At 40.1% G+C, this 27,875-nt stretch overlaps 1 protein-coding gene across 8 annotated transcripts; it reads left to right on the top strand.

The window, feature by feature from the left end:
* The first annotated feature begins 6 nt into the window (after positions 1-6).
* Positions 7-23,153, top strand: LOC123971565 (zinc finger protein 260-like). Of its 8 annotated transcripts, XR_006825234.1 has the most exons (7): positions 7-432; positions 2,419-3,884; positions 7,448-7,609; positions 19,933-20,307; positions 21,138-21,285; positions 21,429-21,499; positions 21,653-23,153. XR_006825234.1 is itself a non-coding variant. In XM_046050464.1 (4 exons), exons 1-3 carry the CDS (start codon positions 357-359, stop codon positions 6,607-6,609), a joined length of 2,277 nt encoding a protein of 758 aa, XP_045906420.1. In that variant the 5' UTR covers positions 7-356; the 3' UTR covers positions 6,610-6,626; positions 7,448-7,609. The 8 variants fall into 8 exon arrangements, 5 of the variants coding, with proteins under 5 accessions (XP_045906420.1, XP_045906429.1, XP_045906456.1 ...); XR_006825233.1 differs by having other exon boundaries at positions 21,138-21,499; XR_006825230.1 differs by lacking the exons at positions 21,138-21,285; positions 21,429-21,499.
* The last annotated feature ends 4,722 nt before the right edge of the window (positions 23,154-27,875 follow it).

Genomic DNA, 27,875 nt, shown 5'->3' on the forward strand with positions numbered 1-27,875 from the left:
GTGAGGATAAACGTGTTTAAGTGGACTCTGTTTAAACTTTCGGGATGTTTCACCTCAGACTCATCTCCTGTTAGCCAAGAATGCTAAAGGAAGTTAGCTTGTTAGCAGGAAGTAGCCGGAGCCGGAGCTCGGCCTCACAGTCGGAGCAGCTTCCATAGAGACCAAACTGTATTTTTCACGGAGCCCAAATGTCCAAATGTCCAGATAGAGCTGTCTGAATAGACTCTGTGCTGTTCCCTTTATCTGAACATGTTTAACATCTGAATTATCTCCCGGTGTCCTACGAAGCTAATGCAGTTAGCTTAGCTTGCTAGCTGGAAACAGTCTGGAGGAAAAGCTGCTGTGAATCAGTAAAAATGTCTAAAGTGGAGAACGAGGAGGAACTTTGTGGACAACGCAAACTACTGGACGCTGTTTTCAAGCCTGGAGCAGGTTTGTACACTTTACTGCTTATTCTCACTGTAAACTGCTGGAAACCAGCTCCACTAAAAGTGAACAAGTTATGAAGCAGTCAAAAGAACTAATTTCATACAACATGTATAAGAAGGAAATCATGCAGGTAAAAATGTGAATCTGAGACATATAGACATTAAATATAATATCTAAAAATAATACTCTGGTGCACCGGTGTACAGTAGGGCTGCACCTAACGATTATTTTTTTGATTAGTCAATTAATCTTTTTTTTATTTTTTTTTTTGCGATTATGTGTGTTTTTTTTTATTAATATAACAATGAATTTATCCAAATTAAATATTAAAAAACTTGTCTCAGTAATAATTCATGACTTTATTCAGTCGTCATCCTGAAAAAGAGACACATAAAGCACATTAGAAGTTAAAATTATCCTAATTTCCATGTCACTGTTGTGATATTAATAATAATAATAATAATAACAGATCAAATTTGTCAGATACCTGATCAGAAATATGCTGGACCTTAAATTCAGAAGGATTGCTTTGACACAACTTTATTTATAATCTATATGTCAACCCTCTCCTGATCTTGAGAATCCGTATTTTTACTGAAATACTTGTCATGAAACTTAAAATGGTTATCACATGGATTTATTTCCTTACTGAGTAATCCAGCAAGTAAATAATTGTGTCTCACTTCAGGGGCCACATCTTTCAAGTACATATTATTTATCAATGCATGTCTTGTTTAGACCGCAAAGGCTGAACTGAGTGTTGTTAAATGAGATGGTCGGGTCTGCGGAGGATTTCCTTTTAGCGTCAGCGCTGCTCCTGTCACCTTGACAGCTGCAGTTGACAATTGGCAAACAGCTGTCTCAGTAGAAATGCACTCAGAAATGTTAATATACACTGTCATCCGGGATAAGTTGATTTTACTTTAAAATTTTGACGAATTGGCTTTAAAAAAGAAGTGTGTAATAAAAACTTGAGTGAATTAAATTTTAATATACGAATGTGCAGCTGAAATGCAATGTTGACAGAGCAACTGTCAACTTGCCCGAGTTACATTTTTACTGGCCCCGGACCATCGGGCCATTGATTATGTCGAACCCTGATACTAGTCATTTTAGTCCCCATCTTCTTTTGTTTTGTTCGAAAAAAGCATTTCTCTGTATTTCTTTTGCCAATTTAGCAACAACCTGAGAGACTGCAGGTTTTTTTTTATTTAATCTAATTTATTTTTGTGGCTAATAAATAATGTAGTTTTAACCTATGTTCCTCTTGGTCGGTCAGACATTAACTCTCACAGAGTATCATTAGTTGACTACACAAGCGTTAGCCCCATAACATTTTAAAGGTGTGAATACAGCTCTTCCATGTAAAGTTAACTAATTAAAGGTATTACAGCCCTTTTTTTACTGGTGCACTATGACACCAATTATTTCCCATGGCTTACACCGTGCCACGGCAGCATGTTGCTGCATCAGACAACATCCAGCGCACCGCTGGGTGAGCATGCGTGCTCGCCACAGTGGAAGCTTAGTTTAATCCGGTGGCCAGCGCAGCACATGGTGGCTCACCATTGCAAACCATCCAGGTGTCAGTATAGAAAATATCAATACAAAATATAATATTGACAGATACTACTTCATTTACTTATCAAAAAATGTAAGTTTAGATGCAGGTCAAAAGCACATTCCCTAATTTCCAATCAATCAGTGGAGTGCTTTCATGAAGACTCTCCTGGCTTCAGCCAATCGGTGTGTAGGCCTACGTAGTGGGGGCAGATGACAAGAACACTTCAAGTGGATTTTTCATCATTTTATGACATTTCTGCTCTGACAAAATGCAAACCACATGATACAATTGCAGCATCTTTTAGTTTGAATGACTTTTAAATATGTTGTACAAAATGTACATCATGTGTCCACACATTTAAGAAAGTAGTGGTTAACAGGAAGTTAGTTTTCTAAAACGTGTATGTATTTTATTATTATCTGCAGACATCCAGCTGCTGTTGGTGAGTAAAGAAAAGGTTCACCCCGAGCAGCAGGATTGGAGCCCCAGTCTGGACCAGGAGGACCCACCAGAGCCCCCACACATTAAAGAGGAGTGGAGCCCCAGTCTGGACCAGGAGGACCCACCAGAGACACCACACATTAAAGAGGAGTGGAGCCCCAGTCTGGACCAGGAGGACCCACCAGAGACACCACACATTAAAGAGGAACAGGAGGAACTCTGGACCTGTCAGGAGGGAGAGCTGGAGGAGGCTGATCTCACCAAGTTCACATTCACTCCTGTCCCTGTGAAGAGTGAAGAAGACGATGAAGAGAAACCTCAGTCCTCACAGCTTCATCCAAGACTAACTGAACAGATGAAGACAGAAACTGATGGAGAGGACTGTGGAGGACCAGAACCAGCCAGAAACTCAGATCCAGCTAGACATTTACAACCAGATACTCATGAAAAGATGTCAGACTCCTCTGAACCTGAGACTGATGACAGTTGTGATTGGGAGGAGATCAGGGAACCTCAGTCTGTTTCAAATCCTCTGCAAAATAACAGTGAATGTATCACTGATGAGAAACAGTGTTGCTGCCCTGAGTGTGGTAAACTCTTCAGCCAAAACTCAAATCTGAAGCGACACATGAGAATTCACACAGGTGAGAAGCCCTTCAGTTGCTCAGTTTGCAGTAAAAGATTTATGCAAAAGGTTTATCTGACACACCATATGACACTCCACACTGGGAAGAAACGATACAGCTGCAGTGTTTGTGACCGAGGATTCACTTGGCCTTATCAGCTTAAAAACCATCAGTGTGTTGGTCGTCAGTCCTCACAGCTTCATCAAAGAATAACTGAAGAGAGAACAGATGGAGAGCATTTTAAAACAGACGGTTATGTAGAGGACTGTGGAGGACCAGGACCAGCCAGGGATTCAGATCCAGATAGACATTTACAACCAGATGCTGATGAAAAGAGTTCACACCCCTCTGAACCTGAGACTGATGACAGTTGTGATTGGCAGAAGACCCGGGAACCTCAGTCAGGTTCAAACCCTCTGAAAAATAACAGATATAATACTGATGAGAAATTATTCAGCTGCTCTGAGTGTGGTAAACGATTCAGCCAAAACGCATATCTGAAGAGACACGTGAGAATCCACACAGGGGAGAAGGCCTTCAGTTGTTCAATTTGCAGTAAAAAATTTTTGCAAAAGGTTTATCTGACACACCACATGGCGCGACACACGGCGCAGAAACGATACAGCTGCAGTGTTTGTGGCAGAGGATTCACTTGGCTTTATCAGCTCAAAAACCATCGGTGTGGTGGACCTCAGTCCTCACAGCTTCATCAAAGTCTAACTGAACAGATGCAAACAGAACCTGAGACTGATGTCAGTTGTCATTGGGAGGAAACCAGGAAACCTCAGTCAGTTTCAGACCCTCTGAAAAACAATGAAGTCCCTGTAAGTGTTCAGGAATGTAATTATGGGAAAACATCAAGTAGCTCCTTTGAATGTTCTACAAGCTTGAGCCACAGGGAACATCTGCAAGAAGACAATGGAATACAAACGGGAGAGAAGCCCTTCAGTTGTTCAGTTTGTGGTAAAAGATACCTCTGGAAGAGCTCCTTAACGACTCATATGAGAATTCATTCAAAAGGAAAACATTTCAGCTGCTCAGTTTGTAGAAAACACTTTCAAGGGAGAGTAGAAGTTGTAAATCATATGAGAATCCACACAGGGCAGAAACCCTTCAGTTGCTCAATTTGTAAAAAAACGTTTCCATGGAGAGGCCGTGTTTTGATGCACATGAGAATCCACACAGGGGAGAAACCCTTCAGTTGTTCTATCTGTGGTTTAAGGGTCAACCAGAGCTCAACTTTGACCACACACTTAAGAGTTCATACAGGAGAAAAACCTTTCACATGCTCAGTTTGTAAAGCCAGTTTCAGTCGCAGAAACAATTTGTCCAGACACTTGAGAATGCATACTGGGGAGAAGCCATTTAGTTGTTCAGCTTGTGGTAAAGGATTTCTAGATAGGGGAGCTCTGAGACGACACTTGAGCATCCACACAGGGAAGAAACCCTTCACTTGTTCTGTCTGTGGTAGACAATTCACACGAAAGACACATCTAAGACGACACTCTTCTGTCCACACAGGTGAGAAACCCTTTAGCTGCTCTGTCTGTGGTAGAAGATTCGCAGAAAATTCAAGTTTGATCCGACACGTAGGGGTTCATACAGGAGAAAAACGTTTTACATGCACAGTTTGTAAAGAAAGTTTTCGTCTTAGATATACTTTATCTCAACACATGAGAATCCACACGGGGGATAAACCATTTAGTTGCAGCGTTTGTAATAAAAGATTTACTCGGCTCGGTCATATTAAAAAGCACAAGTGTGCTGGTGAGAGCAGTGGAAGTAAATGAAGCTGCAGAGATGACCGTACACACCGTGCTTGGTCGCTCTGCGATCTCCTGTCCCTGAACGCCCCATTCCCTCTCTGATACCTACAACTGGTTGTGTCACTACTACGACCGGCACGCTATGAACAGTTGGTGATCGTTCCCTCTGGCTGGATGAATTTTACGTGTGATCCGTGCACTACTGCAGCTGGGGGCTCTCCACAGTGCCACGCAACTTCATAAATTCTTCAGTCTCACAGAGAAAAGAAAGAAGAAATCAGGTCGAAAGGAAATTTGCTTTATTGCTATTTATTATTGAATGTTAATACAACAGTACTGCTAAAGGAAAATACAAAAAACCCCAATTCAATTCATATAGTTCATCGAATGAATAAATTTCAATACATTGGATATAGAATAATAGTATCTGATATTGTTGATATTAGCTTTTAGGCTTGTTGGATCACATTGCGTGTAGTAAATAAATGTATTTGTATGTTATCCTCCCATTACTTTGCACAATAAAATAGAAACGGCCCAAATAGCATTTTCATTGAGGCAAAAGTAGTAAATGAACAACAGGTGCTATCTTGCACTTTCGAAAGTCGTCATTCTGCGTGCACACCGTTAGTAGATCAGCTTACGTGTTAATTTGCTTGTGATATCAAGTTTGCACACGTTTTTACTCACGCAGACCTTTAGGAAATCTGGCCCTCAGAGTCTAAGGAGCCAGATATATCCCTCAGAAGTTGGTGGAGACAAACGCAGAACTAAAAGAAGAGTGAGAATTGAACTTATAGGTATGGCTGGCCGATGAGTCCAAAAATGTTATCACAATAAAAAAATCACATCATTTGATATGTATAATTATCAGGATAAATGTCAAAATTATAAAGGCAGATTTTTCCTCCTTAGTGAAAGTTAAAGAAACCAGGTGGTTAATTGTGTGGTTAAACTTTTGATGCCAAACAGTGGATCACTTAACAAATCTAAGGCAGAACATTCAAAACAATTATGATAAAATCTTTGTCAAAAAATATGATTGGTAAATATTTTTCAAGTCCCTTTTCCTCAGCAAAATATATTGAACATCTGTTATATTGTTATTGAGGAAAATTATATTGCGATAATTATCATTATTGATTTATTGCCCAGCCCTAGGTTCCACCAGCTATATGTAAGTTAGGGTGTAAAGTCGATATTAGAGGTTTAATAACTAAGAGTTAGTCTGGAACTAAACTGGTTACACCACAATTGCTTGGGTCAGAACATGAGTAGTTTGGCCACTTGGCTTGGTTATGACGTCCAATCACCGAAGACAGATTTCCAAACATACTGGCTACTCTGCCTACCTACTGACGCCCCCGGCTCTCTCCTCCAGAGATCCCCACAAATTTTTCACTCAAGTTGAATATTTTCAGTAGATTTCTACCACCTTGCGAAATGCTGTCTGTTGGACTGCTTTCGTTTTCCAGTTTAAAATATTTCCACACAGACATTTTAGCCGCGTCCTACCACAAATTGCTCTCCGTTTATGACACTTGTGTGACAGCTAAAGCAAAGCAGTTTAAAAAATGCCTTGATCGGCCCGTGTTTGTTTGATTCTGCTCACGTGGTGATGTTACTACCTCTGGGTGTTAGTGGACTGCTTGGAGCTTTTTGTTGACGAGGAAGAAGAAATAAAAAGACTATCCTACTGTTTATACTGCAGCAATTTGAACGGTCCATCCATGTTTTGTCTACAGCCTTTTGTTGCCACTGGAGAAGGAAGAAGTCGAGTTAGCAACTCCAACAGGCAGGGTCAGTTCAGTATATGTTGTTTTATTAATAATAAAACCACAACACAAAAGTCATAATTACAAGATTATTGGATGCTAAGTCATAATTTCACAGACAATATGGTCAAAAATGACAGTTGGTGTTGAACAGAAAAGGTTTCCTTAGAAGGCGGATCTATCTAGAGAAATGTTCAGACGGAGGAACCACATGTTTGGGAACAAAACCTTCTCATGTTAATATAAAAAGAAGTTTTCCAGTGACTGTATTTCTGTCAAAAGGTAACACACGTTTCAGCAATAAAGCCGTAAAGAAACCGATGAAAACCAAAAGTGTAGCACAGTTTGAAAGAGCTGTTGCCTCTACATGCACTGCTGGTGTGCTCTGTATACATCACCGTGCTGCTCACATGTATCAGCAATAATAATCCAATAATTTAATAAATAACATTCACAGGGGCCATTCTGCAGCCTTACGGTTGCTTGATGATTTAAGATAATAGTTTGTTGATCCCCAGAGGAGAGATTCGGGTGTGACAGCAGCACAAAGACAGAAATAAGGACAGATAACTTACAAAATAAACAATCAGAATAGATTAAAAATTGACTATACAATATTTTAATCTTTTTAATTTGTATTATTTGAATTGTCGGATTTTATTTTCCTCAGTCCAGAAGTGTTTTAATCCTTTTTCAACCACGTAAAGAACTTTGTAACTTTGTTTTTAAAAGTTCTGTATAAATAAAGACTATTATTCTTATTGGTGTCTTAATATTATTACAGTGCCCACAACTAAATATAGTTTTGTTTTGTTTCCTTTATTTTCTTTATTCACTTTCATGTAGCCTGAAGTCTGGAAAGCCCTGAAGTTCCTGTCCAGTAGGTGGCGGTATGCGTCCATAGAAGAAGAAGAAACAGCAGGTGTACTTCCGGTGGCTAACATGCTAATTTTTCCTTTCGTTACCGTGAGATGCAGCCGGAGTGCAGCAGCAGAGCCTGCATGTGAGGATAAACGTGTTTAAGTGGACTCTGTTTAAACTTTCGGGATGTTTCACCTCAGACTCATCTGTTAGCCAAGAATGCTAAAGGAAGTTAGCTTGTTAGCAGGAAGTAGCCGGAGCCGGAGCTCGGCCTCACAGTCGGAGCAGCTTCCATAGAGACCAAACTGTATTTTTCACGGAGCCCAAATGTCCAAATGTCCAGATAGAGCTGTCTGAATAGACTCTGTGCTGTTCCCTTTATCTGAACATGTTTAACATCTGAATTATCTCCCGGTGTCCCACGAAGCTAATGCAGTTAGCTTAGCTTGCTAGCTGGAAACAGTCTGGAGGAAAAGCTGCTGTGAATTAGTAAAAATGTCTAAAGTGGAGAACGAGGAGGAACTTTGTGGACAACGCAAACTACTGGACGCTGTTTTCAAGCCTGGAGCAGGTTTGTACACTTTACTGCTTATTCTCACTGTAAACTGCCTTTACTGCAGTAAAAGTACTAATACCACTCTGTGAAAATACTCCACTGCGAGTAAAAGTCCTGCATTCAAACCTTCCTTCAGTAAAAGTATGTATTATTGGATACAGACACATAAATCTGTGTTATGCTTGTCTCCAAAGAAACGTCTGTATACCCACCAGGGACATAGAAATTAAGCTTTACTGGGGCTCAGGCCCCCCCATCCCCCAAAACCTTTTTTAGAAAGTCTATGAAATTTGTTAATGTGCTTTACCAGCTTCTCTTGTATCGCCCATTTTTATTGGCACTGCTGCGTCAGAAAGGGCTTTGACTGCAGCATGCGCACACACACGTTAGGGCTGCATGATAATGGCCAAAGTGATGATCACGATTATTTTGATCTACATTCCCAGATAGCAGACCAACACTGAATCAACGTTGCATCAACGAAACTATCATTGAATCAGTGTTGCAGTTTGTTGATTGTTAATCAGGTTTGCACCCTGAAATAGAATAAAATAAAGTAGAAAATAGATAAAAATGGTCATAAAAGCGATGTAAGTTAAGCCTAAATTCAATCGTTGATTTACGTTAAATCATCATTGAAACAACATCAGCCCTGCTTTATCTACAGCAGGATTCTGTGCAACTTGCCAGCAAATCATGTCAGTTGACTCCTGTCAATCAGAGACCACGTGGGGTTGCAGTTAAAATGGTCTTGAACCACAAAGTCACACTCAAAGTAAATAAAACATCCTTGAATCAGACATTAATTCACATGTAGTTTTATTCATTTACACCACCACATCCTGTTTGAACAGGAAATAACATCACATTCAGAAATTTCAGAGGATCTCAATATGACATTTCACTATGACTTAATACAACATATAAAGCAGTGTTTCCAACACATACTGTAGGCTTTACTCGGGCAGGCCGCCCAGGTAGATTAACAGCCGTCCAAGTAAATTTTGTGACCCATTTTAAAATCATTTCTGATTGCAGTGCTGTGCATATTCGCTCCGCACATCCTCTCACTCGTCTCTCTCTCACGCAAACATGGACAACAGACCCGTCTTTGAATTGAATGGTTGGTATCATAAACACAGCTGCACAAATCTGTCCAACACAACGCTGTCAATGTCGAAGACCCATCTTCAAAACAGTTATTAGCAAGCATGTAAGGAGGCTAGCTAATAAGGATCTATGTTAACTTTGGAAAACAGTTAACAAAGTTGGCAGGCTGTATAACTGGTAGTAAATAGGTGCGAGATAGACCTACTGGCTGATTTTCGCCGACTTGATAGGGAAATATAAACAGCGCCGTCAAGTCAGACACAATCTACCTCCAGTAGACTGCTTGAGTTTACTTTGAGCTTAGAACAATAAGACCTTGCTCTCACGAGGTCTAGTGACGTTTTGCAGTGCAGGTGTTGTGCCGAATTCTGCATGCCTGCCATGAATTGCATCCACCTCGCGGGAGGTAACGCTCTTTTATACTGAGAAAAGAGAAAGAACATTTGTTTTGCCAAATTATACATTCACTTCTTAAGGTCCTTTTAGGACACTTTGCTGCTCACATTGTTTGAACGCGGTAATAGTAAATTCTCACAGTTGAATGAAATTTTAAAATGTCAATTAAGCTGAATTACAAGAGGAGAATGCTAGAGTAAGGTTACTCCAGCCAGGAAGCAACAAAAGGAGAAATTTTCCTCCAAGCCTGTCTGCACTGGCTTTTTAACATTAACGTTAAAGGAAACACTGACTGTTTTTTCACAAGTCTGACTGGCTTATATGTCTGTGGGGGGCAGGTATTTGAGGCATTTCAAGGTTTGATTGACACATTTTGGGTCAATCCTTGGGGAGAAATAAAAAAAAAAACAGTCAGCAGACGAGAGCCTTTATTTAAGGGCTACAGTGTAATCCAACACCGCTTACATTCAGATTGGTCAAAGTGCCTCTGTAAATGTGTCTATCCTTCAAAAAGTCAATACATAAATCAATCAATCAATAAAGCCAATCCCGATCAGTTAACAAATGTCTTGATTGGCCCCGACTGGATCGTTAATATTATAATATATATATTATATATCGGAACATCCCTAGTTTGAATGGATTCCAAATACATTGTTCTAAATGTGCATAATAATCCACACATTTAAGAAAGCAGTGGTGTTAGTGGTTTAAAGGTTAACAGGAAGTTACAATTTTCTAAAAAGTGTTTGTATTTGTATTTCATTATTCTCTGCAGAAGTCCAACTGCTGTTGGTGAGTAAAGAAGAGGTTCCCCCTGAGCAGCAGGAGTGGAGCCTCAGGCTGGACCAGGAGGACCCACCAGAGCCTCCACACATTAAAGAGGAACAGGAGGAGTTCTGGACCAGTCAGGAGGGAGAGCAGCTTCGAGGGCTGGAGGAGGCTGATATCACCAAGTTCACATTCACTCCTGTCCCTGTGAAGAGTGAAGAAGACGATGAAGAGAAACCTCAGTCCTCACAGCTTCATCAAAGACTAACTGAACAGATGGAAACAAAAGCTGATGGAGAGGACTGTGGAGGACCAGAACCAGCCAGGAACTCAGATCCAGATAGACATTTACAACCTGAGACTGATGACACGTCCCACTCTGAACCTGAAACTGATGACAGTTGTGATTGGGAGGAGACCAGGAAACCTCAGTCAGGTTCAAACCCTCTGCGAAACAATAAAGTACCTGTAAGTGATCAGGAATGTAATACTGGAAAAACATCAAGTTGGTCCTCTGAATGTGTTGCAAGCTCTGGCCACAAAGGACATCTGCAGGAATACAGTGGTCCCCGAACAGCAGAGAAACCATTCAGTGTCTCAGTTAGCAAAAAAAGACTTTCAAGTGAGAGGAAATTCCATAGGAATTCTCACATTAAAGAAACTATTCAGTTGTTCTGTCTGTGGAAAAAGATTCAAACAACAATCATATTTGACCAGACACTTAAAAGTGCATACAAAAGACAATACTTTTCTCAGTTTGTAAAAAATATTTTCCACTGAGAAAAGCTGTCATGAGGCACATAAAAAGACACTCAAGTGTGAAACACTTCAGTTGTTCAGTTTGTGGTAAAAAATTAATAGAAAACTGAGTAAGTCAGTTCAGAACTGTGACACATCTAAAAATAATTCATGCCACATAGTCATTCAAAGTCTTTTTTTGTCTTCGTGGGCTGCACGATATGAGAAAAATGTGCGATAACTTTGTTCAGTATTGCGGTGTCAAAATAAATCTAGAGCATCAAAGTCATTATATAAACAAATGAATCAATCTCATAAAATAAATGATATTCCTGGTATCAAAATGAGTGAAGTTAACAAGGAAATCAGGGACTCATCAGTCCTTCCTCGAGTCCTCCTTCCCTCTTTGTTGTAATCAGCCGCTTATTCCACCACAGTATCTATATCCCAGAACTAGGAACCTTTTGATGAATTCAGTGTTTCTATTGCAGGGACCAGGGTCTAAATTAAGTTCCAGTGTCTTTATTCTACCCCCCAAAGGTATTTATTTTAGTCCCCATAAAGTTATGTTCCTCCTACCCTCAGGCGGACACAGACGTGAGTGCTGCCAGCTCATGTGCTGCTCCGTCACCTGGAAATGCTTTAATGACCTTCCAGACTGTTGCAATTTTATGTTTGTTGATGACTTGATGACTGTATCCAGTTATTAAATTTGGAACAAACTTTAGTTGTGTCTCTCTTATACTCCCACCCAAAACATGCTATTTGTAGTAGTCAAGCATGTAGTTTTTGATTAAAGGCTATTCCAATCAAATCTGATATTCATATGTACATTTTTCTCATGGATAGTGGTACCAAATAATGAGGCCTGTCTATCGCTTTGTACGGCGTATAGCCTACATTAGAGTAATAACAAACATCAGCTGGTTAATTTGCCTAATCTTCAAAGGTCTTTCAGGGTGTCCGCGGGGTCTTAAAAAGTCTTAAAAGGTGATGAATCAATTTTGCGAAAATTAAGGCCATTAAAAAGTATTAAAGTCTTAATCGACACTTAACAAGGTATTAAATGTTGAAGATATTTTTTTCAATGTGAAAATCCTGTTTGCTAAAAGTGTAGGTGAACGTATTTATTTATAATGCATAGCCAAAAGACAGGCAGTGAGTAGCGACTGTGTGATTCGTTTCTGTAACGTTAGGCGCAGGGATCTACCAAGCGCCTATTTCACTCTTAAACGCTCCAAAAAACTGATCCGTGAAAACTGGAAAATGATTTACGAGTACAACCAACCGTAATCTCCCACCCCGCTGGACCCGCAATGTTAATCGTCCAAAACATAGTCGGAGTGGCGATAAGAAGTAGTAGTTAGCTGGCTATTTAGCTAAAGCTCTGCTTTTTATTGAAACAAATTCAACTTTTCATAAAGCCTACGCTCTCGTCAGTGTCACTTTTTGTGAACAAAACACAGCCTGGATGGAGCGGGATTAAAAAACAAGCTTGATGTGCTGCAACAAACTTTATAAATGTTGAACTCATAGTTCTGCATAAACAGTTCTGATTATTGACGAGTTCGTAGCCCTAAATCAAGGCTGGAGACTATCATGTAGCCTGGAGCATTTTTCTTGCACAAAGTTAATGAATAAAAAAACAACCCCAAACTGAAGCAGCTGTAATTTGAATTAATATTATACTAGTGGTAAGTTATACTATTATACGAAATTATATTGACTATAGTAACATAATGAATATATCAAACTTACAGTTTACTATTAAATTATCAACATACTTTCAACTTAATGTTATACTAATACAGTCATTTAGACCAGTTCCTCTTCCAGGTTGTGCCTGTGCTGCACTGCCTAACCTACTTATTTATTCATCACTCAGTTTATTCTCTTCATCTTTGTTCCCTCCTGGCCTATTTGAATTTTGTTGTATTGATCAAGTGGTCGATGAAAGTTATCACACACATCATTGCAGGCAAGCTCACATTATCTAGTTTAAACCAACTAAAACACAAAATTACAGTGTGGTTCACATGATTTTCTGTAATGCTCCGTACATAAACGTCATAGTTTATGTAAGACAGTTGCGTTTCGCAGGAAATCTGACCAGTTCTTCACATAGACAACTGTTGGCCCATACAGGCTGTTATAGGCATCTGAGAAAGTTGGTGAATGCCTCAATTTTTAGGTGGCGTTACTACCTGGTGACATATAGGCAATAAATATGTTATAAATATACTTAAATTCCTTTTAAAACCTCAAAAATGTCCCTTTTAAAGGTGTGTGGCTGATTTAATCGGTTACAGCTCAAAGTGGTGCAGCAGTCTTAAAATATGTTGAAAAAGTCTTGAAAAGGTCTTAAAAAGGTTTTGAATTTTACTTCAGGATTCCTGTATAAACCCTGTCTTTAGACAGCTGTGGGAACACACAACAGTGGGCGGAAGGAACCTTTTAGTTCCCTAGATCCTGGGACTAAAAGTCCATTGTACTTTTGGTGGCAACGCAGCGATTCACTGCTTGTGGGTAATATGGGGAAGGGGCTGTTTTTTCAAATTTTAAGGTTCGTGGCAAACTAAGATGAACAGTTAGATTACTGACAGACAGACACTTTTGGCCATTAGCCAAGCTAGCATACTGCGCTTGTGTAAAACATAGAGGATGAGAGATAATGGACAGAGTAGAACAGGGCAGTAAGGTTGGGCAATGTCAATTTTGCAGAGAAACACAGAGTTATCTACTACGAAGGGCTGGACGATTTCACCTAAAATCAAAATCACAAGTAATTGAACTTTTAACTTCGATTAATTTGTTTTTGAATGTTGTTTTTTGTTGCTGTTTTTTTGCCCTCATATGTCACCGACAATGTTTGTACTGTAAAAATGCTCAGCTATTAAAGTTGGGTTTATTTACTCACAGATTTCACAAATCCATTAGGCTATCTAAATGTTAATTAATAAGGTAATATTGACATGCACATTACAGACATGGTTCCTCTGTATTCGGCGCTGCTGAATTATGACCGCTGCTACTAAAATTTCACTCGATTATTTAATATCAAAGCGGAACAAAAGATTTTCACCCGCACACAGTGTGAGCACGGTAAATCACGCTTTGCTAGCTTCCTCTCCTCATTCATCAAAGTACAGGTGCTGTTATAAGAGCAGCGGAGTTAGATCTTTTAACTGCAGTGCAGTGTGTTTGCATAGAGAGAGAGTGGTCTAGCAAATGACAGAGAGAGAGCGAGTAATAAGTTGTCAGTCTGGCAGTAAATGTACAGTGTAGGTCACGGTGTGTCCGTTAATACTAGTTTCGATTACTTTTCAATTAATTGTCCAGCCCTACTACTACGTTTATGTCTGTGTCTTTAAGCAGTATGCCTTTTCAGATCCCCTCCTGACAGGATGTTGAAATCAACAAAATCACTGCTCATATTAATGGTGATGATAATATGGTGGCATTTCAAGGGTAAGCATATGTTTTCGACATGTTATAGTTCCAGAGGAATTACTTAACAGAATTATGTAACTTGATGCAAAAAAAGTCTGATATGGGTAAAATATTATGTATTTCTTTTCCACTGATACGATAATTTCATCACATTTTGGTAAGTTATAAAAAGTTTTAATACTTTGATGGAGGGGTTCATGTATACTGCTGTGGCTGTAACTGTGCTAATATCGCTATTTAGCTGTTCACAGGCATAAATACTCCTGTCTGTAGTGTGATTGTTCAGCTTAGTTTGCCTTGTAGCTTAAAATTTGGCTCATTATTACCTGCAGTGAATCACAGCAGAGAGGGGAGGAGGACAGAAGGATGCCAAATTGCAATAGAACATTAAAAAACATCCAAACTTTCGAGGGCATGTTTGTTTGGCTCTATGCCTGCACGGTCTCTGCGTAGCTCTATCCAGGTGCAGCAATATGATGCCCAGAGTGAGACAACAGCAGCTACGCATGTTAAAGCATTATTTGATTTTTATCGGCTAAATTATTGGTCAGAATTTAATTTTACGATGTGATAACGAAAATATGCTCAGTATTGGCCAATAATTTATCAAATTGATAATTATTGTACATCCCTATCAAATAGTTTCCTAAAAACATTTTCTACCAAACGGTTGGGTTGGCACTTCATGGTAAAGGTTGTGAGGCTACTAATTTAATACAAATTGACTATTTGCTGTGAAATTAAACATGTCTTTTTATTCATTGTTGTTAACATGATACATTTAATGTGTTTCCATTATATATACCTATATATGCTGGAATGACTTGATAAATATATTTATAATGATAAAAACATGCATTAACAAAGTAATGCTGAGATAATAAATGAACAACTTTAATGGAATAAAAAACTTAAGAACTAATGAATATCTTGACAAAATGGACATGTGTTGGTAGTAACATTACTATTATTATGACACTACATGGTTTGTAAGTGTGATTTTTCCTTTCTGTTTTACAAATAATAGATGGACACCAAAACATTTTATGGTGCAAGGCCACGGAATTTTCTGGCCCTTATACCAGAAAATCCTCAAGACTCTGACGTTGATCTGAGTGATGATGGCGACAACCAAATAGAGGAACCTGATTATCAGCCCACACAAGCAGGAGATGAGGACAGTTCTTTTGAATCCATGGATGAGGAGGAGGTTGCCTCATCTTCTAAACAACCGAAGAGTAAGAAGAGGAGAAAAGGAAAAAACAACCTAAGAGCAGTTTCCTTGGCAGAGCTAGAGGACACTGCTGACCCTAAATCACCCTCAGGCCTAAACAGAGGCACTCAGAGAATGTGGAAGTTTGAAGACATTGAGGCATTCCAGTTTCCTGATTCAAGATTTGAACTCCCTGATGACGTAAAGACACCCTTCCAGTACTTCAAAACACTCTTCACTGACAAGATGATTCAACATATTGCTGAACATACCAATCTGTACTCTGCACAGGAGTTGGGCGATCCAATCAAAACTACCCCAGAAGAGATTGAAGATTTCCTGGCAGTACTACTTTTCATGGGTGTTTTCAACTTCCCAGCCATGGATGACTACTGGCACCACCAGTCACGTTTCAGTGTGATAGCTGATATCATGTCAAGTAAGAGATTCAAGCTGTTACGCCGGTTCATTCATTTTACTGACAATCAGCAGGACAATGACAGTCCAGACCGGTTTCAGAAAATCCGCCCCCTTTTTGAGATGCTTCGTGAGCAGTGTCTCCTGATCCCATCCACTTACAAGCACAGTGTGGGTGAAGTCATGGTGGCATATAAATGCACAAGGGCTGGTACTCTCGGCCAATACATTGCCAACAAGCCAGACAAGTGGGGCTTTAAATTGTTCTGCCGGGCCAGTCCATCTGGCATCATTCATGACCTACTGCTCTATCAAGGGGCATCCACATTTTTTAATGTGGCCCTCAGTGAGGAGGAGCAGGTGCTGCCTCTAGGGGCCAAACTGGTGACAACCCTCAGCAAAACAATAACACAGCCACGGCTTTCAGTTATCTTCTGTGACAGCTACTTCACCAGTTTCGACTTGCTCCACAACCTGCATGCAAACCTGGGTGTCAGGTGCATTGGCACTGTCCAACCAAACGGCATGGGTGGAGCTACCATGATGACAGACAAACAGCTGATGAAGGAAGGACGTGGAGCTCTTGACTACAGGTCTGCTGAAGGAGTGATCGCAGTGAAATGGTTTGACAACAAATGTGTCAGCCTTCTTAGCAATGCCTGTGGGATCATGCCTCTTTCAACTGTCAAACGGTGGAGCAAAGATTCCCGCACAAAGATTTCCGTCCCGTGCCCATCACTCGTTACTGCCTACAATCAGCATATGGGAGGCACTGATCTTTCTGACATGCTGGTACACCTGTACAAGACCCCAGTCAAGTCGAGGAGATGGTACATTCCCCTGTTCGGATACATCCTTGACCTGTGCATCTCAAATTCCTGGCTGGTTTACAAGAGGGACTGTGGCCTACTGAACGAGAAACCAATGCCCCTCAAAAGGTTCCGTCTGGCAGTCGCCCACAGTTTGGTGCAAGTCAACAAACCACCATCCAAAGTTGGCCGACCGTCACCTTCCTCTCCACCACTGATGTCATCTCAAAGGAAACACACTACCACAAAACCCTCACAACCACAACCAGATGTGCGTTACGATAACTGCGGACATTTCCCACTTCACTGTGACAAGCGAGGGCGGTGCAACTTATGTCCAAAGGGGGTGTCGAGATGGAAGTGTCAGAAATGCAATGTTTTCCTGTGTTTGAATGCCAACCAGAATTGCTTCGCAGCATACCACCAGAAATAAAGTAGAGCTTATGCCAGAAACGTTTGTGTTGTTGTACACAGATGAGCAATCTGCCATTATGTAACACACTGATCCTTTATCTCAGTAGTTATCTAGGCCTGTCTGAAGGCTGAGCGTGCATGTACTTGTTCTTCTGAAATACTCAAAGAACAGAAATATTTACTTGATTTAGTGTTTGCCATGTTGGTAATATTCAACAATCAATGAAGTTACCGTGTAGTGCATACTGTTTGTATGAACTCCCCTATAAACTCTAGCTACAATAGCTTATTAGGAATGAAGTGCTAAATTTGCCTTCTCTGCTGCTGACTGTCATAAAGAAGTTAGAATTTTATGTTTTCTAAAATTTGTTGGTATTAAAATTTATTTTGATAACCTGATAATGAAGAGCCATCTCAACCGCTTCACAGAGCACTGTATCAAAAAAACTAGCCTATTGGGTCTGTTTAACTTTTTTTTTTATTGATTATTCTATTGATGACCTAATGAAAAAAAAAATTCCATCAGTTTTTTCAAGGGTTTTAACATGTTTTATTTGTTTTTAGAAATATTTTTCAAAGCTCAATATGAGATGAAAATTAGTCTACAATGTTATTTAATGATTTATTTTCTGTTTACTTGTGATGTGAATCCATTGTGAACTTTTTGTAAACCATTAGAAGTTTGTAATAAAAATGTGTAGTGCTTTAATAAAGTGTGTTGATTTATCCCTCGAAAAACTAAAGGGTTGTGGACCAATAAGTCATTTATAGATCATCTGTACCATTGATTGTGAATGATCCACCTGCAAATCATCATTAGGCAGTAAGTAAAGTAAAATACTTTTTTTTTTTTTTTTTTATTTTGAGCACAGTACTCAAATCAGAAAGGCAGAAGAAAAGTTGGGTTTGGCTTCATCCACACTACTAGCATTGTACTATAGCATTATTGTATTATTTTATACTTGGACATTTTTTGATTTCCTTACTTTTTACATATTTATATTTATGTTCATGTGTACTGTAAGCATTAATTTATACCAAGGCAAATTCCTCGGATGTGAAAATGTACCTGGCAATTCATAGTTTTCAGTCACTTGACATGCGCGGTGACCTGGAGGGCAAAACAACAGACCAACATAGCGGCTCACACTGCGACTCCCCCGTTGAGACGCCGTAAAAGGGATCACCTCCAACTCAGGAAAAAGAAAGATATGAACACAAACTGCAAGTGTTGGGCACTTCAGATCCATGTTACAGCATTCGCTGCCTCATTTCTACCCTTAAAAACTGCCAAGTCCCTGCCGCCGCCGACTGCAGTATGTTTACGTTTACCTTGTAGGGAATCCCTCACCTAACAAAGCCCAGGCTTGTCTCTTCCTCGATTAGTGTATCCGAAAGCACAACTACCATCCTGCATTTTGGGAACGCAAAAGTAACAAACTCAAAATAATACTGTGTCACTTGCTTCCTGGTTGACAGGCAGCAGAAAATAACCGGGTTTTTTTGCCCTCCAAGGGAACGTTTTCCTGGGAATGTGGAGTCACCTGAAAACTACTCTATGTTTTCGTTTTAAAACACAGGCTTTCACATTTGACTTCCTTATTGGGTCTTGTGAGTCATGCGTTTAAATGAAATGGTCAAATTTAAATTATAACTAAATAAGATGTCTACAGGTAATCACATTTGTAAATCAATGACTATTGAATGAATGAAAAATGAAAATAAACTGTCTGGTACTACTGGTATTTAGAATACCACTTAGGCCTAAGTAAATTCCCCCCATGCAGCTTTGATGTGTCTAAAAGCTAACATTACAGTAACTTTTGTTCAACAGGAGAAATGGAAGAAGAGAAGACTTGTTAAAATCATGGCTTTTCACTGGTTGTTGACATAATTGTAGTTCTTTTACAGTAACAAGAGGTGTGAGTGCAAAGATTTTAGAAGCAATGCATATCCTGGGGGTTAAGCCTCCCCTGTCTTTCAATCCCAGTGACGTCCCTGGATATTCCCACAATCGACAGTTTCTAATAGAATGGACTCTCCAATGCAAAGCTTCAATATTATAAAAGAGGAGAAAGTGGACAGAGAGGAGTTCTAACATCCGTTACTTGGTTCAGGAATATCTGAAGAAGAGCTGCTATCATTAACTCACTGCAGGAAATCTAGAAGAAAAAGACAAATGGCACAGATTATTACAAACTTCAAAGGTCTGTCAGAAGGAGAAGTAATGGAGGTAAATGTAGGAAGGAAGATGTTATTGTTTTTAAGACACACAACACTACTACTACTTTACAGCATGAAAAAGACAGAGTCATAAATGTGAGATTGTAAGGAATATGTTGAACTTGTAGTACTGATGGGCTGTAGGAAGTTCAGTGTAGAAGGACAAAGACTGAAGGACAGGGTGGTAGATATGTAAAGGGAGTGGAGCGTCAAAGGGCTGATGTTACACACTCCGGTCCAGCAGGTGGCAGCACGCACCAATAACGTTGCTTTGTAGTCCGCCCAGAAAACCAAACACCAAAGAATATTTCCGGTGGCTAAAATGTTAATTTTCCCGTAACCATAAGATAAAGCAGCAGAGCCTGCATGTGAGGATAAACGTGTTTAAGTGGACTCTGTTTAAACTTTCGGGATGTTTCACCTCAGACTCATCTCCTGTTAGCCAAGAATGCTAAAGGAAGTTAGCTTGTCAGCAGGAAGTAGCCGGAGCCGGAGCTCGGCCTCACAGTGTGTATTTTATCAGAGTGAGCTGCGTGTCTGTAACGGAGTGTGTCTGGAGGAAAAGCTGCTGTAAACATGTCTAAAGTCCAAACGCTGAGAGCTTTTGTCCAGCAGCGACTAAGTGCGGCTGCTGAAGAGATATTTGAGCTGTTTGAAAGAACGATAGCAGAGTACGAGGAGGAACTTTGTGGACAACGCAAACTACTGGACGCTGTTTTCAAGCCTGAAGTCCGGTTACACAGAGCAGGTTTGTGCACTTTACTGCTTATTCTCGCTGGAAACTGCCTTTACTGCAGTAAAAGTATGTGAGTATTATCAGCAACATGTACTTACAGTATGACAGTAAAAGTACTCACAGTGCAGTAAAATGTTCCTGTCAGAGTTTCTCTGTTATATCTGATAAATATTCCTGCTGCATTAATGTGGATGCTGCATTTCACTGTTGGCGATGTTTAAGGTTAACATCAATAAATAATGTATCACGTGCTACAAAGAAATAGCACTGAGCATGTGATGATAATAACATTTCTATAAGTTTGTGTAAATCTTAGCAACGTAGATTTGGTGGCGTGGGGTCCAGATTTCACATCATTTTCGACCATTATTATTACCATATCTGTAAAAAGCTCGATCAGATAGATGCTATGAACAGTGATTTCATATTCATGGCACAGCACCAAGCCGCCTTTTGCCTCACCACCTTTATAATGTCAAAACCCTGTGTATGTGCTCCTCCATGGTCACCACCCTCCAGGACTTTTTTCTCTCTGCCTGATCTCGAGAAAGTCATCCATGCTTTTATTTCATCTAGGTTAGATTATTATAATTCATTGTGTTCAGGGCTAAGCAACATATATTAACATATATTAATTAACTAAACATCAAACGATATCAGTATGAACCGAATTGTCTAATTGTAATTTTATATCTATTTTGTAATTATGTCAGTATATCACGTAATACCGATACTGTCCAGTCCTAGTCAGCCCTAGTATTCTGTACCATTGCTTGCATATGCGCTTGCTTGTATCCTTCGCCGGCATCCAATCACAAGTGATGAATACTTGCCAATCACAGCATGGCAGGGCTCTCTGAAACTCTGGCAAGAAAAAACAATTCGATCCAACCAGAGCAAAGGAGATGAGAAGACGGCGCTGTGAGTGAGAGGAGGCTCTGTGGGCGCTGTCTGGGAGAAGAGAACCAGTATCGATGCTGTGAAAATTGAGTATTAAAACCATTTAAAATATTCAAAATCAACGATAATTTGACAGCGCTAACAATGTACATGATTGACAGCATAAAACCTGGACTATATGCCACAATATGGCCTCTTCATATTTTTAACTGTAGATGTTTATCTGAATTCAGGACTAGTGGGTTCACATGTGCATGTAACATGAGCATGGAGTCGCTGCTGCCTGGATCACAAACATTTTATGGTATATGGCCAATTTTGTTTGAATGACTTACAAATATGTTGTACAAAATATGCATCATTTCTACACACTTTTAAGAAAGCAGTGGTGTCAGTGGTTTAAAGGTTAACTGGAATTTTTCTAAAACGTGTGCATTTATTTCATTATTCTCCACAGACGTCCAGCTGCTGGTGAGTAAAGAACAGGTTCCCCCTGAGCAGCAGGAGAGGAGCCTCAGTCTGGACCAGGAGGACCCAGCAGAGCTCCCACAAATTAAAAAGGAGTGGAGCCTCAGTCTGGACCAGGAGGACCCACCAGAGCTCCCACAAATTAAAAAGGAGTGGCGCCTCAGTCTGGACCAGGAGGACCCACCAGAGCTCCCACAAATTAAAAAGGAGTGGAGCCTCAGTCTGGATCAGGAGGACCCACCAGAGCCTCCACACATTAAAAAGGAAAAGGAGGGAGAGCAGCTTCGAGGGCTGGAGGAGGCTGATATCACCAAGTTCCTATTCACTCCTGTCCCTGTGAAGAGTGAAGAAGACAATGAAGAGAAACCTCAGTCCTCACAACTTCATCAAAGTGTAACTGAACAGATGGAAACACAAGCTGATGGAGTGGACTGTGGAGGACCAGAACCAGCCAGGAACTCGGATTCAGATAGACATTTACAACCTGAGACTGATGACACGTCCCACTCTGAACCTGAAACTGATGACAGTTGTGATTGGGAGGAGACCAGGGAACCTCAGTCAGGTTCAAACCCTCTGCGAAACAATAAAGTACCTGTAAGTGATCAGGAATGTAATACTGGAAAAACACCAAGTAGCTCTTCGGAATGTGCTACAAGCTCTGGCCACAAAGAACATCTGCAGGAACACAACGAACTCCGAACAGCAGAGAAACCATTTAGATGTTTAGATTGTGGTAAAAGATACTCGGGGAGGAAGTCCTTAAGGAATCATATGAGACTTCATTTAGAAGGAAAACGTTTCAGCTGCTCAGTTTGTACAAAAACCTTTCAATCAAGCAGTGAGGTTGTGATGCACATGAGAATCCACACAGGGGAGAAACCCTTCAGTTGTTCCATTTGCAGTAAGAGCTACTTCAGGAATAAGTCATTAAGGGAACATATGAGACTTCATTCAGAACAAGGTTTCAGCTGCTCAGTTTGTAAAAGAATTTTCAGTGACAGAAGCTCTTTGTCTAGACACACAGTAATTCACACAGGGGAAAAACCCTTCAGTTGTTCACTTTGTGGTAAAGGGTTCTCACGAGGCCAAACACTGACCCAACACTTAAGAGTACACACAGGAGAAAAACCTTTCCCATGCTCAGTTTGTAAAAAAAGTTTCAGTCACAGGACTACTTTGTCCTCACACATGAGAATTCACACAGGGGAGAAACCATACAGTTGTTCTGTTTGTGATAAAAGATTCACTCAGCACACTCAAATGAAAAATCACAGGTGTGCTGGTGAGAGCAGTGGAAGTAAATGAAGCTGCAGAAATTTGTGTTGAGCTGGTTCCCTCCAGCAGGATTGAAGTACTGAAGGCAAGACTTGGCTCAACACTGATCAGTTCAGAACTGTGAGACAGACGTAGTAGTGCTTTACAGCAGTCTGGGACTGTTCTGTTTGGTATTACATGTATTCATTGAATTAAAGTATGTTTTACAATTAGAACTTATCTCTATTATATTTCTAAATGAAAACACCAAGCAAATATGAGGAGGTCAGCAGTGTGCCGTTGAACCTGATGAAAATGCATGCATGGGGATTTAAAAAGCCATCATCAATGGAGCTCTGGGCCGGTATTTATCAAGCTTCTCAAGTGCCATTTTAGTCTTAAGTGCTAAGAATTCATGAAATTTTCTCCTACTAAACTTGAGAATAAAAGCAAGTTATCAAATTTCTTAAAGCTGAGAATCACTCTCACTCTCCCAGTTATTTAAGACAGCTCAAGGTCTCTCCAAGTGGTTAGGTGCCAGTAGGGGCTTGTGATGGCGCTGTGGAGACAGAGACATGCATCTGAATTATTTGATGACGCACAGTTAATAAGACTGGGTTGGACAGCGCAGGCATAAACGTTGTCAGTGAGTTGGTGCTGATGATGATTTTGGCTCGTCACAACCATCAAATCGCCAAATAGACGTGGAAACAATTACAGCACTTTTGGCTACAGCTCCACACGTTGTCACACGTTTCATCAACTTCCCAACAACACCCAGGAGACAGAAGCAAACACAGTTCATGCAAATAACCGGCTTTACGGGAGTAGTAGGTGCTCATGCAAACATAAACTTTTTTGTCTTTCATTTATTAATGTCTAGGCCTATATCATAATTTATTCTCTTAATTGTTATACATGTAAGTAAGTAAGTAATTCTGAGAAGCTTGATAAATACGGGCCCTGATAGTACAATTCACCATGGCAACATGGCGTCTTATTTACATTGCTCATCTTGCTCATTTCGCATTTAATAAAATGCTCTTAAAACACATTAACACTGTTTTTTCAGCCAATATTCAGAAAGTCACTTGTCTCCAACATGACAGGAATATTCCATCAGTGTGACTAATCACTAGGGCTGTCCCCGACTAAGGATTTACATAGTGCAATCAGAATTGTCAAGTCCTGCCTATAGTCGACTGATAGTCGAATCATGTAAGTGTTTTTGTTAGTGGCGATTTACGTGCATTACTGCTGCCGACAACTGCGTGCACGTCGCGGTTCCCCGCGGGTCTATTTCAAGTAGCCGGCTATTTAAAAACGATAAAATATTCTTTGTGTGGTTCATCAACAGTGATAAATTATCCAAAGTCCTGCGAGGTTCGGACAATTCGGCACAACATCAGTGAAGCTGGAGCTCCGTCTCTTCAGCAAGCATTCCTCCACTGCCACTGCACACTACGCCTACACGTGCACACTCACGCACTTCAAAAACATTTACGGAAAGTTTGATTCTTTTTACATGTTTATTTACAGCATGAAACGTTGAAATGTGTATTGTAACAGGCTGTATATTAACTTATTTGGTGAAAACTGGTAGTTCTATGTAAACTCTGACGTTGAGCACCCCCATATCGCCAAAATGGCGTGATCCTTGTTTCGCTGCGAAGCTTTGACTGTAAGATTGACAGTCGAATCAGGCTCCGCCCATCGAAGCATTGCATCTTCCACTATTCAGGGTCAGTCCTGCTAATCGCAATAAGACTAATGATTGTTGATTGATTAGTTACAGCTTTATAGATTAGTTTGATTTAAACAGTGATTACTGCAGTAATGTAGGCCACTGTATTTGTTGCAAATCTGGCTGCTTCCTTAACATCCACAGAGTCACAGTGTTATAAAATATAAATCAATTAGTGTTGCCTATCAATTTTATTGTGTATGTGTGTGAAGGAAATTAGACTGCCTCATTATTCAAATAACATTGAAGCCAACTTAAAGATGTAGGTTCTCCCATCTGATCTTTTGAATTCAAAATATTGTCCAAGTAACAAGTTTTTTTGTTGTTGTTTTTGTGTGTTATTTTTTCAAACCAGTGTCCTGTACTGCAAACCGAGGTAACTGGCTTATCCAGGTAACTTCAGGAGTAACTTTGTGACGTCGGGTGTAACTTTCCAATTAACTTGTTCTATGAAAGGTGTTACCCGAGGTCTGCTGCCATGGCAATTTACGCTGCATCTCTAAACTGCTCTGAGCAGGTTATTTACGTGGTTAACTAGAAGTAACCCATATATTAATTTACACAATAGTATTACATTTATATAACGATCCCTGCAGCCTCAGTGATTTAGGGAGAAGACCTTAATTAGGCTAATTAACGTTAATGTACGTTAAACAATAATTGAATTGTTTTAAATGTTTGCCCATATTTTATGTGACTATTTTACTTGTTCATAGCCACTCGGCTATAAAATAGGGGGTTAATAATCCTAGAAAAAAATCCTAGATGTAAATGGTAAGTTTGCAAGAATGAAATTCCCTGAGATTTAAGTAAAAAAATAAAGATCACTCTGTAGTTTTCTTCTGAATAGATACAATTCACGGCTAAGTCTCTAAAGTCCCAGTGTGGTGATAATACGGTGATTGTAGCCTGAAATCTCAAGTATTTCCTCATTGCTAAATCCGATTAAGAAGTTATAATATACTTAATAATATTTTCCGCTCTTTGCGTAAACAAGGCAGAGGTGTAAATGTATGTTATACTGCAGCCTTGCAGGGCTGGCTGGGCCCCTCATCTGGGCTGGCCTCGGGTTTGCGGGGCCCAGGGGCCGCTGGCTGTGCTTGCACTCAAGGAAGGGGGCTGCTGCGCCCCCCCGTTCTCGCTCTGTGACTGTAGTGGGCCCCCTGGCACGGCTCTCTGCTGTCGACGGGGAATGTGGTCTCGGATCCTTTGCACTTTGGGAAGGTTGCAGGGTCCTCTTGCTGCCTGCCGCCGCGGCCGATGCAGCACAGTTGCTGCGTTCCACTCTCACGAACACCTACATCCTGTGACAGGCTGAAACAAACGCACACAAACAAATTTAGGTTGTACATTGTTATCAACAGGTAGTTGAATTATTCTTTATGCATGTCAACAGGTCATTTATTTAAAGTAATTTATTATTATTTCCCTCTTGTGGCTGTGCTGTGTTGTTTAGTTGGTTGTCTCTTGTTGGGATAGGAGCCATACTGGCCCAGGATGCTGGATGGACGCTGCATCCCACATGTCCCAACTTTTTATGTGAATTTGAAAACCATATTGTTATGACAATCTTCTTACTGCTGTTAAGTTCTACCAGAGGCTAATTCACAAAATGCACTGCATAATTATTTCCATTATGTAAGTGGCATAAAATGGTTTTAAAATAACAGTGATATAGTTTATCACAACTATTTCTGGGACAATATATCGTGAACACAAACATTTCATAAACATTTCTTTTGATCACAATACATTTATTTTAGTGCAGTACACATTCACGGCTTTGTTTTGAACAAACATATAACTTGACATTATATTTAATCTAATTTCATTAACTGCAGGTATGTGGTGTTTTTCTCATTTATTGGGTGTGTCAGAGGTGTTACCCAATCAGCAGCCACATTTAAAAGACCGTGAAGTCCAGTGGCTGGCGTACGCAACAGGATGTTCAAGGCACCACCATTTCCATTTAAATAAATACTTTGCTACATTTTGTTAGGGCTAAAGTTGGCTTCAAACTGAAAATAACTCTACATTAACTTGATTTCACAGGGGAATCAAACGCGGTTTCCTGTGTGAACGTCCTGCGTTTGACACAGCCAATAGAGGTCGTTAAAAACGCAAACAAAATGTAACGTTTCCTCTGAGGAAATGGAAATGCACACCAGAGCAACATGTTGCTGCATTTAGTTTTCATTTTAAAATTTTCTTTAAGTTAATGTTTTGCTGCTTTTAGGGACTCTGCTCTTGCTGCAGGGTCAGAATTAACATGCTATCCATGGCGAGCAGTTTTTCTTTACTTCACCACAGTCCAGTCCCCAGAGGATCCTGGTAGAGCGAGAGGAAGACCTTCAGAAAGGTAAATTTACTTTTTAGTCTTCAGCCACAGAAGCTGCTGGAGAAACAGCTCTCAGCAATCAATAGATCAGCAGAGCAATGTTCTCTCAGCTCACTTTAAAGCTATATTTTAAAGAGGTTCTTCTCTCACATACACACTAATCCTGCTCTGTCCTTCATCATTATAGAACATGAGTTTTGGATTTGGTGAAAAGGTAAAGTGGAATCAGAGGTCCTGATGATGAGATGCAAGAACAGTATGAGTTCAAGTGCAAGAGTTCTGAGTAAAAGGTCCCACATGGAAAGAACCTATATGAGGATATATGCTGCATATATACAGCATATATGCACATATATGATAATATATATGCTGCTTATATGCGTATATATGCAGCATATAGGCAAAATTGAGGTGCATATACAGGCCATATAGGTCTCCAGTATTGCTTCTTTATATCCACATATAAGCCCTATATGTGGATGCAAGATATGTCTCCTATATAGCTATTATTATCAGGCTGCTCGAAAAAGTCCATTAAGACTCTTCAGCTGATCCAGAATGCTGCAGCACGTGTTCTGACAGGAACCAGGAAAAGAGATCACATTTCTCCTGTTTTAGCTTCTTTGCATTGGCTTCCAGTAAAATCCAGAATAGAATTTAAAATCATTCTTCTTACCTACAAAGCTCTTAATGGTCAGGCACCATCTTATCTTAAAGAGCTCATAGTACCTTACTACCCCACCAGAGCACTGCGCTCCCAGAATGCAGGGTTACTTGTGGTTCCTAGAGTCTCCAAAAGTAGACTAGGAGCCAGAGCGTTCAGCTATCAAGCTCCTCTCCTGTGGAACCAGGTTCCAGTTTGGGTTCAGGAGG

The sequence above is a fragment of the Micropterus dolomieu genome, linkage group LG01, assembly GCF_021292245.1.
Source record: "Micropterus dolomieu isolate WLL.071019.BEF.003 ecotype Adirondacks linkage group LG01, ASM2129224v1, whole genome shotgun sequence".
In the NCBI taxonomy this organism is placed as follows: Eukaryota; Metazoa; Chordata; class Actinopteri; order Centrarchiformes; family Centrarchidae; genus Micropterus; species Micropterus dolomieu.

What these genes read in the sequence shown, in the direction of transcription:
- LOC123971565 (XM_046050455.1), top strand. Translation starts at nt 357, where the DNA reads ATGTCTAAAGTGGAGAACGAGGAGGAACTTTGTGGACAACGCAAACTA. An exon ending in TGTTTTCAAGCCTGGAGCAG is followed by an intron (nt 433 to 2,418) that starts GTTTGTACACTT and finishes TATTATCTGCAG; the next exon opens with ACATCCAGCTGCTGTTGGTG. An exon ending in ACACTCTTCTGTCCACACAG is followed by an intron (nt 4,582 to 5,544) that starts GTGAGAAACCCT and finishes TCTGGCCCTCAG; the next exon opens with AGTCTAAGGAGCCAGATATA.